Below are 15281 nucleotides of genomic sequence, written 5' to 3'. Positions count from 1 at the left end.
AGTCATGTCCGACTTTTAGCACCCCATGGACTGTAGCCCGCCAGGCTCCTCTGTCCATGGAATTCTCCAGGCAAGAATACTGGAGTAGGCAACCATTCCCTTCTCCAGAGGAATCTTCCTGACCCAAGGATTGAACCCTGGTCTCCTGCATTGCAGGCAAATTCTTTACCGTCTTAGCCATCATGGAGTATTTTATCATAATTTAAAAAATGCTTCAGAAATACCTGAGAACCTAAACTTGTGAGACATACAAGTATCATGAAATGCCAGCAGACTAATCAAATGAAGAATACTCTAGTAACAATGCTCTACCGACCACTGTCTGCTGGATATGGACTGGCCGGTAGGCTCTTGTGTGGTAAGAGAAAGAGAAGCATCCCGACACATGTTAACTGACTACAGTTTCACGTTAGTTTTAAGAGGGGAAGGAAAGAGAAAAAGAGAGACTTAGGAAACACAAGACTGCTCCTGTGCCTTTATTTTATTTCCAGCGTGCCAGAAAGCATCTGCTCTTCAGCATCCAATGAAATTACCCTGAGTTTTGGCTCTACCACTTATTAGCTGTGAAATACTGGGTTAGTGCCTCACCTCTCCAAAGCCTTAGTTTCCTTATAAAGAAAATGACATAACACCTATGTCAATATTTATTGAGAAAGTTCCACCAAAAAAGTTCAAGAAAGTTAAAGGCCACAAGAAACTATGAAAATAGAAGTCAAAAGGGAATGACAGAAACAGCTAAATCAGAATGTTCCACTGATGTTCCACTGTACTGTTCCACTGTAATACTGATGTTCCACTGTACTGTTCCACTGTAACACTGATGTTCCACATAATCACTAATTTATTCAATAAATACTTGAGTGTCAGGCACTGGGCCTGATATTGTAGAGAATTAGAAAGTCAAATAAGACTTCTCCAGTCTTCAGGGAGTTAAAATCTGCCTATCCCAGATGGCTCCATTAGTCATTTCAAAACATAAAAATGAACCACGGAAACTCAACCTCAGTCACAAGAGACTGCCATTCAGCTACCAGATGCTAAATACATATTGATTTTCGAAGCTACACATTCTTGTTATAGCTATAAAACAAAAATTGACTATACTCAGATTCCAAATGTCCTCTTAATAATGAAGTTTCATTTCTTTATCCAGCCAATACTAGATGTTGTTTATTTCCCCGCAGAGTAAGGTTAGTCTTTTAAAAAATCGTTGTATGTAACCAGATTCTACTGGTTAGAATATCTACTGTAGATATTCGGGGTCCACCTGTGTCCCAATTAGAGCCTTCACTGTCTATCCACGTATCACTCAGCTGACTTGCTCACACCCAACATACCTGACCCTCTACAATTTCTCATGGCAGTCTTTGCCCTCTCATGAAATGTTCCTATGCTGCAGCCCTTGGGGCATTCAAGCAGTACTCTACCAAAACAGCTTGTGCCAGAGGGATGGCTGAGATGTGCCACATTTACCTATCCTTCACCAGCACCTTCTCGCTTCATTTCGTGCCCCAATTTCATCTCTATTTCTTACCTGCTTTGTGCTTCTTCACTGCTGGCTCTACTTGTAATGCTCCTTCCACTGAGATCTTAGAACCTCTTCCTAACACCCTCAACCTCTTCATAGGATGTTTGTTGTATCTCAGTGCTCTAATTAAACCTGACTAGTTTCTGGTGGGAGCTGCTCACACTCACATCTCTTACATCACACAGCCAGTAAAGCAGCAGCAGGAAGGGGTGGTATGGGTAGAGGCTTAGTATTATCTTAGTTCTTCCTGCACTCTCAGGCAAAAGCACATTTTCCTTTGAAGCAGATGTCATACTGCCCTTTTTCTGTCCTCATCTCTGTCATATGCTGACTTTCTGGTCACTTCCCCATGTTCACTGAAGGCTGGTATCTGCTCACATGCCTTTTCTCTATTCAGCTCCTGCTATGATCCTGGAGTTATGCAGATAACTCCTATAGCAGGTCAGCCTCATGGTGTTTCTGACCACCAAATTCTAATGACCTTAATTTCTAATCCATTTTGGCACCAAATTCCATCCTGGATCTCTATCAACATTTGGAGCTATTCCATATTATATACCTAAACTCCAGCATCTCATTTTCTGACCACAATTTCTTATCTTATCTCTCCTACCAACCTACTTATCTACCTCTGACTTCTCTAGTATTATTATGCCTTCATTTTTAACCTACCCATCTGTCCCTCCTTAATCCGCTTCTTTCCCTAACCAACCAATGCACTATTATTTGAACTATCCGCACCCTATATTTCCTTTAGCTACGTGTACCCAATAAAATGCCAGCCTTGGAAAGACAGCTACAATTCACTTTTCTACTTCAACACCCAGACAGCTGATTCTACTGGAGAAAAACCACACAAATACTTATTTCTACAGCTGTGGTCTCCAACAACAGACCTAAGTGCTCAGCACTACTGACTAATGCTTTCTTGGTCTTCTACCTCTCTTTTCTTTCCACTCAATATTCCAAACCTTTATCAGTTTTCTGAAGGCCCCTGTTCAATCCTCATTTCTACCTCCTCATTCTTAAGAGATATGAGACCAGTGGGTCTGATTCCCTTGATTATAACACTCCATTTCTGCTACAAATTTTTCTACATGCATATCCGTCCTACATGTTCTTCCTCTCGAGGTGTCCTCGATCCTTGCCCAGCAGTCTGCTCTCCTCCTGCCACATTACTTCAGTTATTCCATAACACTTTTCTTTTTCCCTCTGATGGTTTCCGCCCCTTTAGCCTATAAATATACTCAAGCGTCCCTATCTCTCCCAATTACCTTTATGTCTTCTCTACTGCCTTCTTCCTTACTCATCCAAACTCTTCTAAAGTATAGCTTATATTAGTTATCTCCTTTGTCTCATTTTTCATGCACTCCTTTATCTATTCAACTGGTTTTTGTCTCCCACACTCCACTCAAATTGCTCTTGCTAAGATTATCAATGCCATCTACTTCCTAAATCCAGTGGACGCTTTGCAACTCCAACTCTACAGACTACCTCTGCTGCGTTTAACAGTAGCAATCATTTCTTTCTTCCTGAACTCTACCGCCTCAGTTTCTGTGATATTTTCATCACCGCTTTGACTCTCCTTTCTTGGTCTCTCTGATGGGCTCATTTATGAGCTGGTACCCTACAGGGTAAAGCTGAAAGCTGAGCGTTGAAGAATTGATGATTCTGAACTGTGAAGCTGGAGAAGACTCTTGAGAGTCCCTTGGACTGCAAGGAAATCAAACCAGTCAATCCTAAAGGAAATCAGTCCTGAATATTCATTGGAAGGACTGGTGCTGAAGCTGAAACTCCAACACTCTGGTCAGCTGATATGAAGAACTGACTCATTGGAAAAGACCCTGATGCTGGGAAAGATTGAAGGCAGGAGGAGAAGGGGACGACAGAGGATGAGATGGTTAGATGGCATCACTGACTCTATGGACATACATTTGAGGAAGCTCCAGGGGTTGGTGATGGACAGGGAAGCCTGGCGTGCTGCAGTCCATGGGGTTGCAAAATGTTGGACATGACTGAACGACTGAATTTAACTGAACCCTACAAGGTTCAGCCCTGAACTCTCTCTTTTCTCACACCGATCCACCTCTTTAGGTGATCTCATCACTCTTATTCAAAATTTGCTCCTTAAAAACCTGCTCTCTGGGTATTAGATATACATACATATATATTTTAGAGATAATTGCTCATCTGGTTAGGTGTCATAATGGCATTGTGGTTGTTTTTGAAAAAGTCCTTACCAATTAGAGAAGCATACATAAAGACTCAGATGAAATGATATATCTAGGACTTGCTATAAAATACAACAGCAAAAAGCAGGGGAGGGACACATTGGGAGACTGAGCCTGACATATACACACTGCTATACATAAAATAGATAACTACTAAGAACCTTTATATAGAATAGGAACTCTACTCAATACTCTGTAATGACCTACAATGGAAAAAAAATCTAAAAAATAGTGCATATGTGAATAAGTGATTCATTTTGCTGTATTGTAAAAACTAACACAAAACTGTAAATCAACTATACTCCAATAAAAATTTAACAAAATTAAAAAAAAAATAAACTAACTTTACATTGCTTATCAATTCAAAAAAAAGGGGGGAGGGAGGCTAGATAAACCAAGATTGGCAAAAACATTAATTGTTAAAGTGAGGCAAGGGGTACATGAGACTATGTTACATTGGTCCCTCTACCTTTATGAATGTCTTTAAATTTCCACAATGAAAAAAAATTTAAAGCACAGAACCCCCTACTCCTTGCTTGTGTATTCTCTATCTCAATTATTGGAACCTTTACCTGTCCTGTTATTAACCAAAAAACCTTGTCCATAACTCAACTTTTTACTATTCTTCTAAATCCAGCCTATAACCAAACTTTGCAATTTTATCTACTTATAAAGTTCTCAAATCTGCCTTCTCTTCTTTCCATTCTCTTATCATTCTCTCTTAACTCTCATCATTCTCACTTAACTCCCAAAAGATACCTAACCGATCTCCCTACTTCCATTCTTATTGCAGTTAAGTTCATCCTCCATTAACGTGGTGAACTCAAAACAGTTTGATTACATCACTCCCAGCTTTAAGTTTCCAACTTTCATAGCCACCTTCTTAAAATGCAGTACATATATCACAAATGGTGAAGTCTGTACTGCTTCTAGAGGTTTATACTGTACTCTAACTTGCAACAATGAAGATGCCCCAGGTTCTTATATACTCCTGAGAAAACCCATTCCCTCTCTCTCTTCATCACTCATAACCTTTTCACTACTATTTAACTACATATCTGTTTATATCAGTTACCAATCATCTCTTCTCTAAAGTTCTCACATCTCCTCTCCTAATTCCCCCATCCCTTCTCAAATTTCAAATTCTGAATACAGAGGGCAGACTATAAGGTATACATGAATTCTGACTAAGCAGAGGTGTGGTGCCCCTACCCCCTGAACATGTTCAAGAGTCAACTATGTGATAGGACCTTTAAAAAAAAATTAATTAATACATATATATAAATAAAACTATTAAAGGAGAAAAACATCTGGAAGGTGTTGTGAGATAACAGAAAATATATATGGGTCTCTGCTACTGGTTATTGGCACAGTGTTCCTGTTGTTGTTCAGTCGCTAAGTCGTGTCCAAACTCTTTGCAACCCCACAGGCTGCAGCATGTCAAGATGCCCTCTCCTTCACTATGTCCCAGAGTTTGCTCAAATTCATGTCCATTGAGTCAGTGATGATTAACCATTGCATCCTCTCCCACCCTTTTCTTCTTTTGCCTTCAATCTTTCCCAGCATCAGGGTCTTTTCCAATGAGTCAGCTCTTCACATCAGGTGGCCAAAGTATTGGAGTTTCAGCTTCAGCATCAGTCCTTCCAGTGAATATTGAGGGTTTATTTCCTTTAGGATTGACTAGTTTGATCCCCTTGCTGTGGAAAGGACTCACTCTCAAGAGTCTTCTCCAGCACCACAATTCAAAAGCATCAATTCGGTGCTCAGCCTTCTTTATGGTCCAGTTCTCACATCCATACATGACTACTGGAAAAACCACAGCTTTGACTGTACAGACCTTTGTTGGCAAAGTGATGTCTTCGCTTTTTAATATGCTGTCTAGGTTTGTCATAGCTTTCCTTCCAAGGAGCAAGCGTCTTTTAATTTCATGGCTGCAGTCATTGTTAGCAGTGATTCTGGAGCCCAAGAAAATAAAATCTGTCACTGCTTCTACTTTTCCCCCTTCTATAGTGATGGGACTGGATGCCATGATCTCAGTTCTTTGAATGTTGAGTTTTAAACCAACTTTTTCACTCTCCTCTTTCACCCTCAAGAGGCTCTTTATTTTCTCTTTACTTTCTGCCATTACAGTAGTAGTATCTGCATATCTGGGGTTGTTGATACTTCTCCCAGCAATCCTGATTCCAGGTTGTGATTCATCCAGCCCAGCATTTTGCATGATGTTTCAGGGTTCCTGAAACCCTTATGATTTTCTAAGTGATAAGAGCACTAGGAACATCTGTTCTAATACTTGTGTTTAACCCCGTCCCTGACAAAGTGCTCTAAAACCTCTGTAAATTTCTGTCATAAGACACTAGGAGCATCTTTTGTTTTCGTAAAGAGACTCTGAGTGGGCACTAAGATGGCTCCTGGGTAGGGGGTGGTAACCAGAAAGAGCAAGCCATGATTAGAAGCTTGGGATTTTGAGTCCCATCCCCCAGTTCTCTAGAGGAGGAGGGACTGGAAATGGAGTTAATGTCTTATCATGCCTAAACGAGGAAGCCTCAATAAAATCCCCAAAATATGAATTTCAGAGAGCTTCCAGGCTAGAGATCACAGTGTCCTGGGATCACGATGTAGTCCAACGTCATGAGACTAGAAGTCCTGTGCTTGGGACCCTTCGACACCTCGCCTGTGCATTTCTTCATGGGCTGTTCTTCTGTGTCCCTTATCATACCATTTAATAAACTAGTAAAATAAAGTAAAGGTTTCCTTTTAATTCTGTGAGCTGCTGTAGCAAATAATTGAACCCAACGAGCGGGAGGTCATGGAATCTTCCATTTGTAGCCAAGTCAGACAACAGTTGCGGGTAAACTGGGAACTTAAGACTAGCAATTGGCATCTGAAATAGGGAGCAACCTCATGGGACTAAGCCCTTAACCTGTGGAATCTGATACTATCTCCAGGTAGTTAAGTGTCAGAATTTGAGTTAAACTGTAGGATGCCCAGTTGGTGCTTCAGGATTGTTTCATACAGGGGAAAAAAAACCCACACATTTTGTGACCAGAAATGTCAGAAGTGTTTTGAGTGAAAGTAAAGGAGAAAGACACAGGAAAACTGCAGAATTTTCCTGTACAGGTATTAATATTATTTATATCTGGTTATTGAGATTATTGCTATTTATTTTCCATCTTTTTAACTATGTTCTATAAAAAATACATACTGCTTTATTAATACATGTGTCAATTTACATGTCCATGTGCCGCAGATAAGAATATAGCAGGTAATATTTTATATTACAGATTTTATAACAAATTAAATTAGCTGTACTTACTATTATTTCGGATGCAAAACACTTTAAAGGATCATCTCCAGCTTCTTCAGACTGCTCAAGGAATTGTGCTGTCAGCAAAGGACATTTCAAGCTTTTCAAACAACTAAAATTTAAGAAATAGGTAACTATGAATACAACACTTCCTAAGTATAAAATAACTAGTTTTCACATGAAAAATAACATAAATAACATGAAAAATAACAATAAAAAATAAAATAACCAATAACTCAATGGTCTGTAAAACTGGTGATATAAGATTTTTCTTACTACTAATGGGGAGAGCATAAAAATACCTTGCTAGACTGTGCAGAAAGTCACTTTCATGTCTGGACTATACTGATGCATACTGAATATTTGTCTTAGGACAGTGCTGTGTATATGTAGTTTTTATACATATGAGTATGTATATGTATACATACTTGAACTTATACATAAGTTCAAGGAAAGTCAGGACAACACAGTAATTTTTTCCACAGAGCTGTATTTGTTTTATTTAGAAAACCAAACTTTATTCTGTGATTAAGCCCTACCCATTTCTTTAGTTAAAATATATTTTCTTTCATGAACTAGTGAGTTTTATAAATGGTTAAAAAAAAAAAAAAAGGTTTAATATCCTAGCCTGACAAGACAGAAAGCTGACAGCAGTTTTAGTCTCCAAAATTTTCAAACTAAAATTATTGGTACATGTAATTCAATATAATCCAGTCCGGCACTGTCTAACAGAGTCCTGTATATAATTAAAGCCCCACATGTAATTAAAAATTTGTTAGCAGTCACACTAAAAAAGTAGTAGGAGACAAGAGAAATTAATTTTAATAATTTATCTTATTAACCCATATATTAGAAACATCATTTCAATGTAATCAGTATAAAAATTATTAAGATATTTCAGTATTTCTTTTAATAACAGGTTGTTGAAACACAGGGAATATTTTACACTTACAGCACTAAATTTGGATTAACTATATGTCAAGTGCTTGACAACAATACACAGTACCCCTGGTGTGAATGTTACTGGGTTCTCTGCTACTGTTTTTGTTATCAAATTGGAATTTCAACTGTCTGGTGCTTCTTCCGCTGCTTTCAAAGGGAGAGTAAAACATAATTCCCCTGGAAAAAAAACATTCTCTGAGCTACAACTATCTATTCTCTCCACTGCTATTGTTCACTTACCATGATGAGTAAAGGCAATCTATAAAAGAATATAAGTAAACTAAAGAAATGGATATTGGTTTTAATTTTTTTGAAAAGTGAAAGTGACTCTGTTGTGTCCTGCTCTTTGTGACCCCATAGGTTGTGGCCTGCTAGGCTCCTCTGTCCATAGAATTCTCCAGACCAGAATACTGGAGTGGGTAGCTATTCCCTTTTCCAGGGGATCTTCCAACCCAGGGATCGAACTTAGGTCTGTTTCATTGCAGGTGGATTCTTTACCATCTGAGCCACATGTACATATGATACTTAATTTTTTTAAAGATCATTAAATGCCCATGTTATATCAACTGAACTCCATATTCTTCTGAAATTCAAATTTTGAAACTAGATTTACATTTCCATCACAAATAAAACAAAGAAACATTTTAAATAACTGAACTATCAAATACTTAAGTTCATTATGAACTGTTCTTAAAAATATACTTACAATTTCAGTATTTCATCTTTTAATTTCTCATTTTCCCTTGAGTTTCCCTTGTTATCAATGACATCCTCCACAAAAGGTTTAGTGAACTCTACTAAGGCCTTGCAGCACTGACAAAGGCCATAGTCATCTGCCTGTATTTGTTCTTCTGAGTATGGAACCGGAAGGAGAGCGAGCTGACTCCAAAGTGTAGACAATGCCAACCCAACTGAATATGCCTTGTTGTTACGAAGTTTCTGAATCACTGAAACAGAGACCAAGCTGTTACTTGAGGCTGCCTCATGAAGTATCCTAAACCAAACAAGGAAGAATAAGTCCAATAAATGCCAGATTACCACATACAGTTCCCCCTCCACATTTTGACAACTCTGCTATCAGGATGACATATCATAGTCTAATTGGCAGTATTTTTTTTTTCCTTCTTGCTGCTGCTGCTGCTGAGCCACTTCAGTCGTGTCCGACTCTGTGTGACCCCATAGACGGCAGCCCACCAGGCTCCCCATCCCTGGGATTCTCCAGGCAAGAACACTGGAGTGGGTTGCCATTTCCTTCTCCAATGCATGAAAGTGAAAAATGAAAGTGAAGTCGCTCAGTCGTGTCCGACTCTTAGCCACCCCATGGACTGTAGCCTACCAGGCACCTCCGTCCTTGGGATTTTCCAGGCAAGAGTACTGGAGTGGGGTGCCATTGCCTTCTCCGTTTCTCTTTCTTAGGGGTGCATAAAATAATAGAGCACCTTACAATCATGGCACTTTACAACAGATGCCATGAAATTTTGTTTAGGTATGTTCATACCAGGTTACATACTTAAAACTTAAAGAAGTACTTCTTTCCATATTTTTTGGATGTTATAAGCAAAAAATAAGAACAAGTATCCTGTAAACTATAAAGCACTGTAAAAATGAAAAGTAGTAGTATTAGATTTTTCTTTCTAGAAGACTTTAAATATTTCAATTGATACAAATCTGCTGGGAATTCACATTTAAAACAAATTTATTCTAGTTTCTGATCCCAGGTCCTTCTGATAGACTGTGTTACATGTTGGTTATAAAATGGTAGTCTCTTCCCATGCATAAATACTATCTGCCTTGGTTGCCAAAGTTGATTACTTACCAGTACTCTTTTTTTTACTCAGTCATGAAAACTTTTCTTTCCACTTGTTTCATACTTCAGTAATACCTTTATTATTCCCAATCCCAACCTCCAAAGGCAGAGGTTGAACAACCCCTGCCTGATACCATTCTTAATAAAGATACAAGTCTACCACAACAAAATCAGATTAAGCAGTGCAGAACAGCCAAAACATATCCTTTAAATAGGTTTATAGCAAAAATTCTAAATATAAGTTGCAGATAGGAAGGTTAAGCAAAAAGCTATAGGTCATAACAAAGCATGTGAAAAGGGACATAACATTCAACAAAATATTTACTGGGTACCCACACTGTGGCAGGTATTGCCGTCTTTCTATGAGCAGTAGGATTCAAGTTGGCATTGCTATTACTAGTTTAAGCAGAGTACTCCATAATTAGGCATAAACTATACTTTGGTAGAGTGTTGACATCTTGGAGTAACGTCAAGGCACTTACACAAATAAAACAAGGAAGACTTAGATATCAATATACTCATTACCTGTTTGTAATGGCTGAAGTAAAAGAAGAATAATTTGGGATATCTGTTTTCCGGAGGGCTCTTCAATCAGTTCAAGCAAACCCAACAATAATTCCTTTGGATTACATAACTATAAAAATATTCACAATTGAACCTGTTTAATACAAGTTGTATTTAAAGCCACATTATTATTATTTTTTAAAGGAATATACTGAGATAATATCATTATTTTTGCTTAACAGTAAAACATCTCATAAAAGAGTTTTTAAAAAATACACTGGCAAAACCCAGAGTCTGTGACTCTATGAAAGCAAGCAGTCAAGGGTCTCCTAATGGACAGCTACATTTAAGAGACTTAAATTACTGATTAATGGAAAAGTTAGAGAAACAGGGGAAAGGACAGCCTGGTCACCAGAGCTGAGGTTTCTTTTGCGCTTCGATGGCTATTCTGAAGGCTGCCTTCATTTCCCAGAGCTTCCAGCAGGTGGGACCTTTCCATCCCACACTGCCAGGGTGGTTCAGATGAGTGCAGAGTCTCTTGTCTTTCCTGAACAAACGAAACTTCGCATTGCTTTCTGACTGGTCTTATCACCTCACTTCCCTTGTTCTTCCGAAAGCTCTCATAGTTAATAACTAAAACCTAGGGAGTTCCTTCTTTCCAAGTATATATTTGTGTTTATTTACAGTGATCTCTAAGTGGCTTCTTATAATGCACTTTTCCTTAGAATTTCTCTCTTAACTATCATTTTAGGTTTATAACTCTATGAACCTTTTACTCGGAGCCTCTTTCTAAGGTGGTCAGTTACACCTATCTATTCCCTACTTCTACGTCTACTGTGATCACTGGCATTCTAGGTTTTATTTTTTTAGATTTTTTGTGTGTGGTATATTCTTTTAGGGAACATACCACAGAAAAAAGAGGACTGGGATCTGACTTTACTTTCAACATTGCCAAAAGATCAGTGTGGCCATGAACTACCTCTCCAAATTATCTAAAGCATGAATTTCACATCTATATAATAAGCTACTTAAAAAAAAAAAAAAAAGATCTTTTTAGGTCTCTCTTTGAAGATTCTGAATCAGTGGATCTAAGATAAGGTCAATCTGATCACACGGACCACAGTTTGTCTACCTCAATGAAACTAAGCCATGCCGTGTGGGGCCACCCAAGACGGACAGGTCATGGTAGAGGTCTGACAGGATGCGGTTCACTGGAGAAGGGAATGGCAAACCACTTCAGTATTCTTGTCTTGAGAACCCCATGAACAGTATGAAAAGGCAAAAAGACAGGACACTGAAAGATGAACTCCCCAGGTCGGTAGGTACCCAATATGCTATTGGAGATCAGTGGAAAAATAACTCCAGAAAGAATGAAGAGATGGAGCCAAAGCAAAAACAATACCCAGTTGTGGATGTGACTGGTGACAGAAGCAAGGTCCAATGCAGTAAAGAGCAATATTGCATAAGAACCTGGAATATCAGGTCCATGAATCAAGGCAAATTGGAAGTGGTCAAATAGGAGATGGCAAGAGTAAATGTCGACATTCTAGGAATCAGTGAACTAAGATGAACTGGAATGGGTGAATTTAACTCAGATGACCATTATATGTACTACTGTGGGCAGGAATCTCTTAGAAGAAATGGGAGTAGCCATCATAGTCAACAAAAGAGTCCGAAATGCAGTACTTGGATGCAATCTCAAAAACGACAGAATGATCTCTGTTTGTTTCCAAGGCAAACCATTCAATATTACGGTAATTCAAGCCTATGCCCCAACCAGTAACACTGAAGAAGCTGAAGTTGAACGGTTCTATGAAGACCTACAAGACCTTCTAGAACTAACACCCAAAAAAGATGTCCTTTTCATTACAGGTGACTGGAATGCAAAAGTAGGAAGTCAAGAAATACCTGGAGTAACAGGCAAATTTGGCCTTGGAGTACAGAATGAAACAGGGCAAAGGCTAATAGAGTTTTGCCAAGAGAACGCACTGGTCATAGCAAACACCCTCTTCCAACAACACAAGAGAAGGCTCTACACATGGACATCACCAGATGGTCAACACCGAAATCAGACTGATTATATTCTTTGCAGCCAAAGATGAAGAAGCTCTATATAGTCAGCAAAAACAAGACCGGGAGCTGACTGTGGCTCAGATCATGAATTCCTTATTGCCAAATTCAGACTTAAATGGAAGGAAGTGGGGAAAACCACTAGACCATTCAGGTATGACCTAAATCAAATCCCTTATGACTACACAGTGGAAGTGACAAATAGATTTAAGAGACTAGATCTGATAGACAGAGTGCCTGATGAACTATGGACGGAAGTTTGGGACACTGTACAGGAGACAGGGATCAAGACCATCCCCATGGAAAAGAAATGCAAAAAACCAAAATGGCTGTCTGAGGAGGCCTTACAAATAGCTGTGAAAAGCAGAGACACGAAAAGCAAAGGAGAAAAGGAAAGATATACACATTTGAATGCAGAGTTCCAAAGAATAGCAAGGAGAGATAAGAAAGCCTTCCTCAGCGATCAATACAAAGAAATAGAGGAAAACAACAGAATGGGAATGACTAGAGATCTCGTCATGAAAATTAGAGATACCAAGGGAACATTTCATGCAAAGATGGGCTCAATAAAGGACAGAAATGGTATGGACCTAGCAGAAGCAGAGGATATTAAGAAGAGGTGGCAAGAATACACAAAGGAACTATACAAAAAAGATCTTCATGACCCAGACAATCATGATGGTGTGATCACTCACCTAGAGCCAGACATTCTGGAATGTGAAGTCAAGTGGGCCTTAGGAAGCATCACTACGAACAAAGCTAGTGGAGGTGATGGAATTCCAGTTGAGGGATTTCAAATCCTAAAAGATGATGCTGTGAAAGTGCTGCACTCAATATGCCAGCAAATCTGGAAAACTCAGCAGTGGCCACAGGACTGGAAAAGGTCAGTTTTCATTCCAATCCCAAAGAAAGGCAATCCCAAAGAATGCTCAGACTACCGCACAATTGCACTCATCTCACACGCTAGTAAAGTAATGCTCAAAATTCTCCAAGCCAGGCTTCAGCAATAAGTGAACCGTGAACTTCCAGATGTTCAAGCTGGTTTTAGAAAAGGCAGAGGAAGCAGAGATCAAATTGCCAACATTTGCTGGATCATCGAAAAACCAAGAGAGTTCCAGAAAACATCTATTTCTGCTTTATTGACTATGCCAAAGCCTTTGACTATGTGGACCACAATAAACTGTGGAAAATTCTTCAAGAGATGGGAATACCAGACCACCTGACCTGCCTCTTGAGAAATCTGTACGCAGGTCAAGAAGCAACAGTTAGAACTGGACATGGAACAACAGACTGGTTCCAAATAGGAAAAGGAGTATGTCAAGGCTGTATATTGTCACCCTGCTTATTTAACTTATATGCAGAGTACATCATGAGAAATGCTGGGTTGGATGAAGCACAAGCTAGAATCAAGATTGCTGGGAGAAATATCAATAACTTCAGATATGCAGATGACACCACCCTTATGGCAGAAAGTGAAGAAGAACTAAAGAGCGTCGTGATGAAAGTGAAAGAGGAGAGTGAAAAAGTTGGCTTAAAGCTCAACATTCAGAAAACTAAGATCATGGCATCTGGTCCCATCACTTCATGGCAAATAGATGGGAAACAGTGGCTGACTATTTTTTTGGGCTCCAAAATCACTGCAGATGGTGATTGCAGCCATGAAGTTAAGATGCTTACTCCTTGGAAGGAAAGTTATGACCAACCTAGAGAGCATATTAAAAAGCAGAGACATTACTTTGTCAACAAAGTTTCATCTAGTCAAGGCTATGGTTTTTCCAGTGGTCATGTATGGATGTGAGAGTTGGACTATTAAGAAAGCTGAGCGCCGAAGAATTGATGCTTTTGAACTGTGGTGTTGGAGAAGACTCTTGAGAGTCCCTTGGACTGCAAGGAGATCCAACCAGTCCATCCTAAAGGAGATCAGTCCTGGGTGTTCACTGGAAGGACTGATGTTAAAACTGAAACTCCAGTATTTTGGCCACCTGATGCAAAGAGCTGACTCATTTGAAAAGACCCTGATGTTGGGAAAGATTGAAGGCAGGAGGAGAAGGGGACGACAGAGGATGAGATGGCATCACTGACTCAATGGACGTGAGTTTGGGTAAACTCCAGGAGTTGGTGATAAGACAGGGAGGCCTAGCATGCTGCAGTTCATGGGGTCACAAAGAGTCAGACACAACTGAGTTACTGAACTGAAGATAAGGTTGGATAACTCTTATATACAGAAAATTTGGGAAAAATGAAATGGAATTGCCCATCCCATAAATAAGGATGAGACTCTTCTCCAAAGAGTTTCCTCCTATATTTTCATGTACTAAAAGCTTTCTCACCAAAAACATTAAAGGAAATTATAAAATACTGCTGCATATTGCAACAAGGTGAATCTAGTTTTGTTAACTTACCTTTACCAATAAATCAAGCAGCAGGAAATGACACTTTCTTTTATCTTCCTTTTCATTTCTTAAAAGTGATCGAACAACAGGACCAACAAGATTCCAGCCCATATTCTTGACGATGACCTGCAAAAACGTTTTCAGAGTAAAGCAAATACTGCCATCTACAGGACTCTCACAGTGAGCTTTCTTAACCTGGTGAAGCTTATAATTTCCTCAAAAACAGAAAAGATGAGGCAAGTGTGTCCATGGACATCTCCCCATTGACTTCCTAGGACTGGCAGCTAAGAGATAACAAATTCTAAAATGGTTTTTAATACTTACACTGAGGAAAGGCAAATGAGTCTTTACTTTTAATCAGGTAAGTTAGTCTTTCCCAGGATTTAAATAGTTCATCTATTTCCAACTGTAGAGCTAATTTGCTTAATATGAGCAGTACTTAAAATTTTCATGGAGAATTTTGCTCCCAGTTCATAAAGAAATCCAGTCAACACTCATGAAC

General features: G+C 39.1%; 1 protein-coding gene across 1 annotated transcript in view; it reads right to left on the bottom strand.

The window, feature by feature from the left end:
• GLMN (glomulin, FKBP associated protein) overlaps positions 1-15281 on the bottom strand; it is a 44593-nt gene that overhangs the window by 23636 nt on the left and 5676 nt on the right. The window contains exons 4-7 of the mRNA XM_043878899.1: positions 14789-14905; positions 10338-10446; positions 8712-8952; positions 7073-7175 (exon numbers count right to left, since the gene is read on the bottom strand). Of these exons, the coding sequence (XP_043734834.1) occupies positions 7073-7175; positions 8712-8952; positions 10338-10446; positions 14789-14905 (570 nt within the window). The remainder of the gene's footprint in view (positions 1-7072; positions 7176-8711; positions 8953-10337; positions 10447-14788; positions 14906-15281) is intronic.

This window comes from Cervus elaphus, chromosome 20 (assembly GCF_910594005.1).
Source record: "Cervus elaphus chromosome 20, mCerEla1.1, whole genome shotgun sequence".
Classification (NCBI taxonomy): Eukaryota; Metazoa; Chordata; class Mammalia; order Artiodactyla; family Cervidae; genus Cervus; species Cervus elaphus.
The sequence above is the reverse complement of the archived record's forward strand: the minus strand, read 5'-3'. Positions and strand labels throughout refer to the sequence as shown.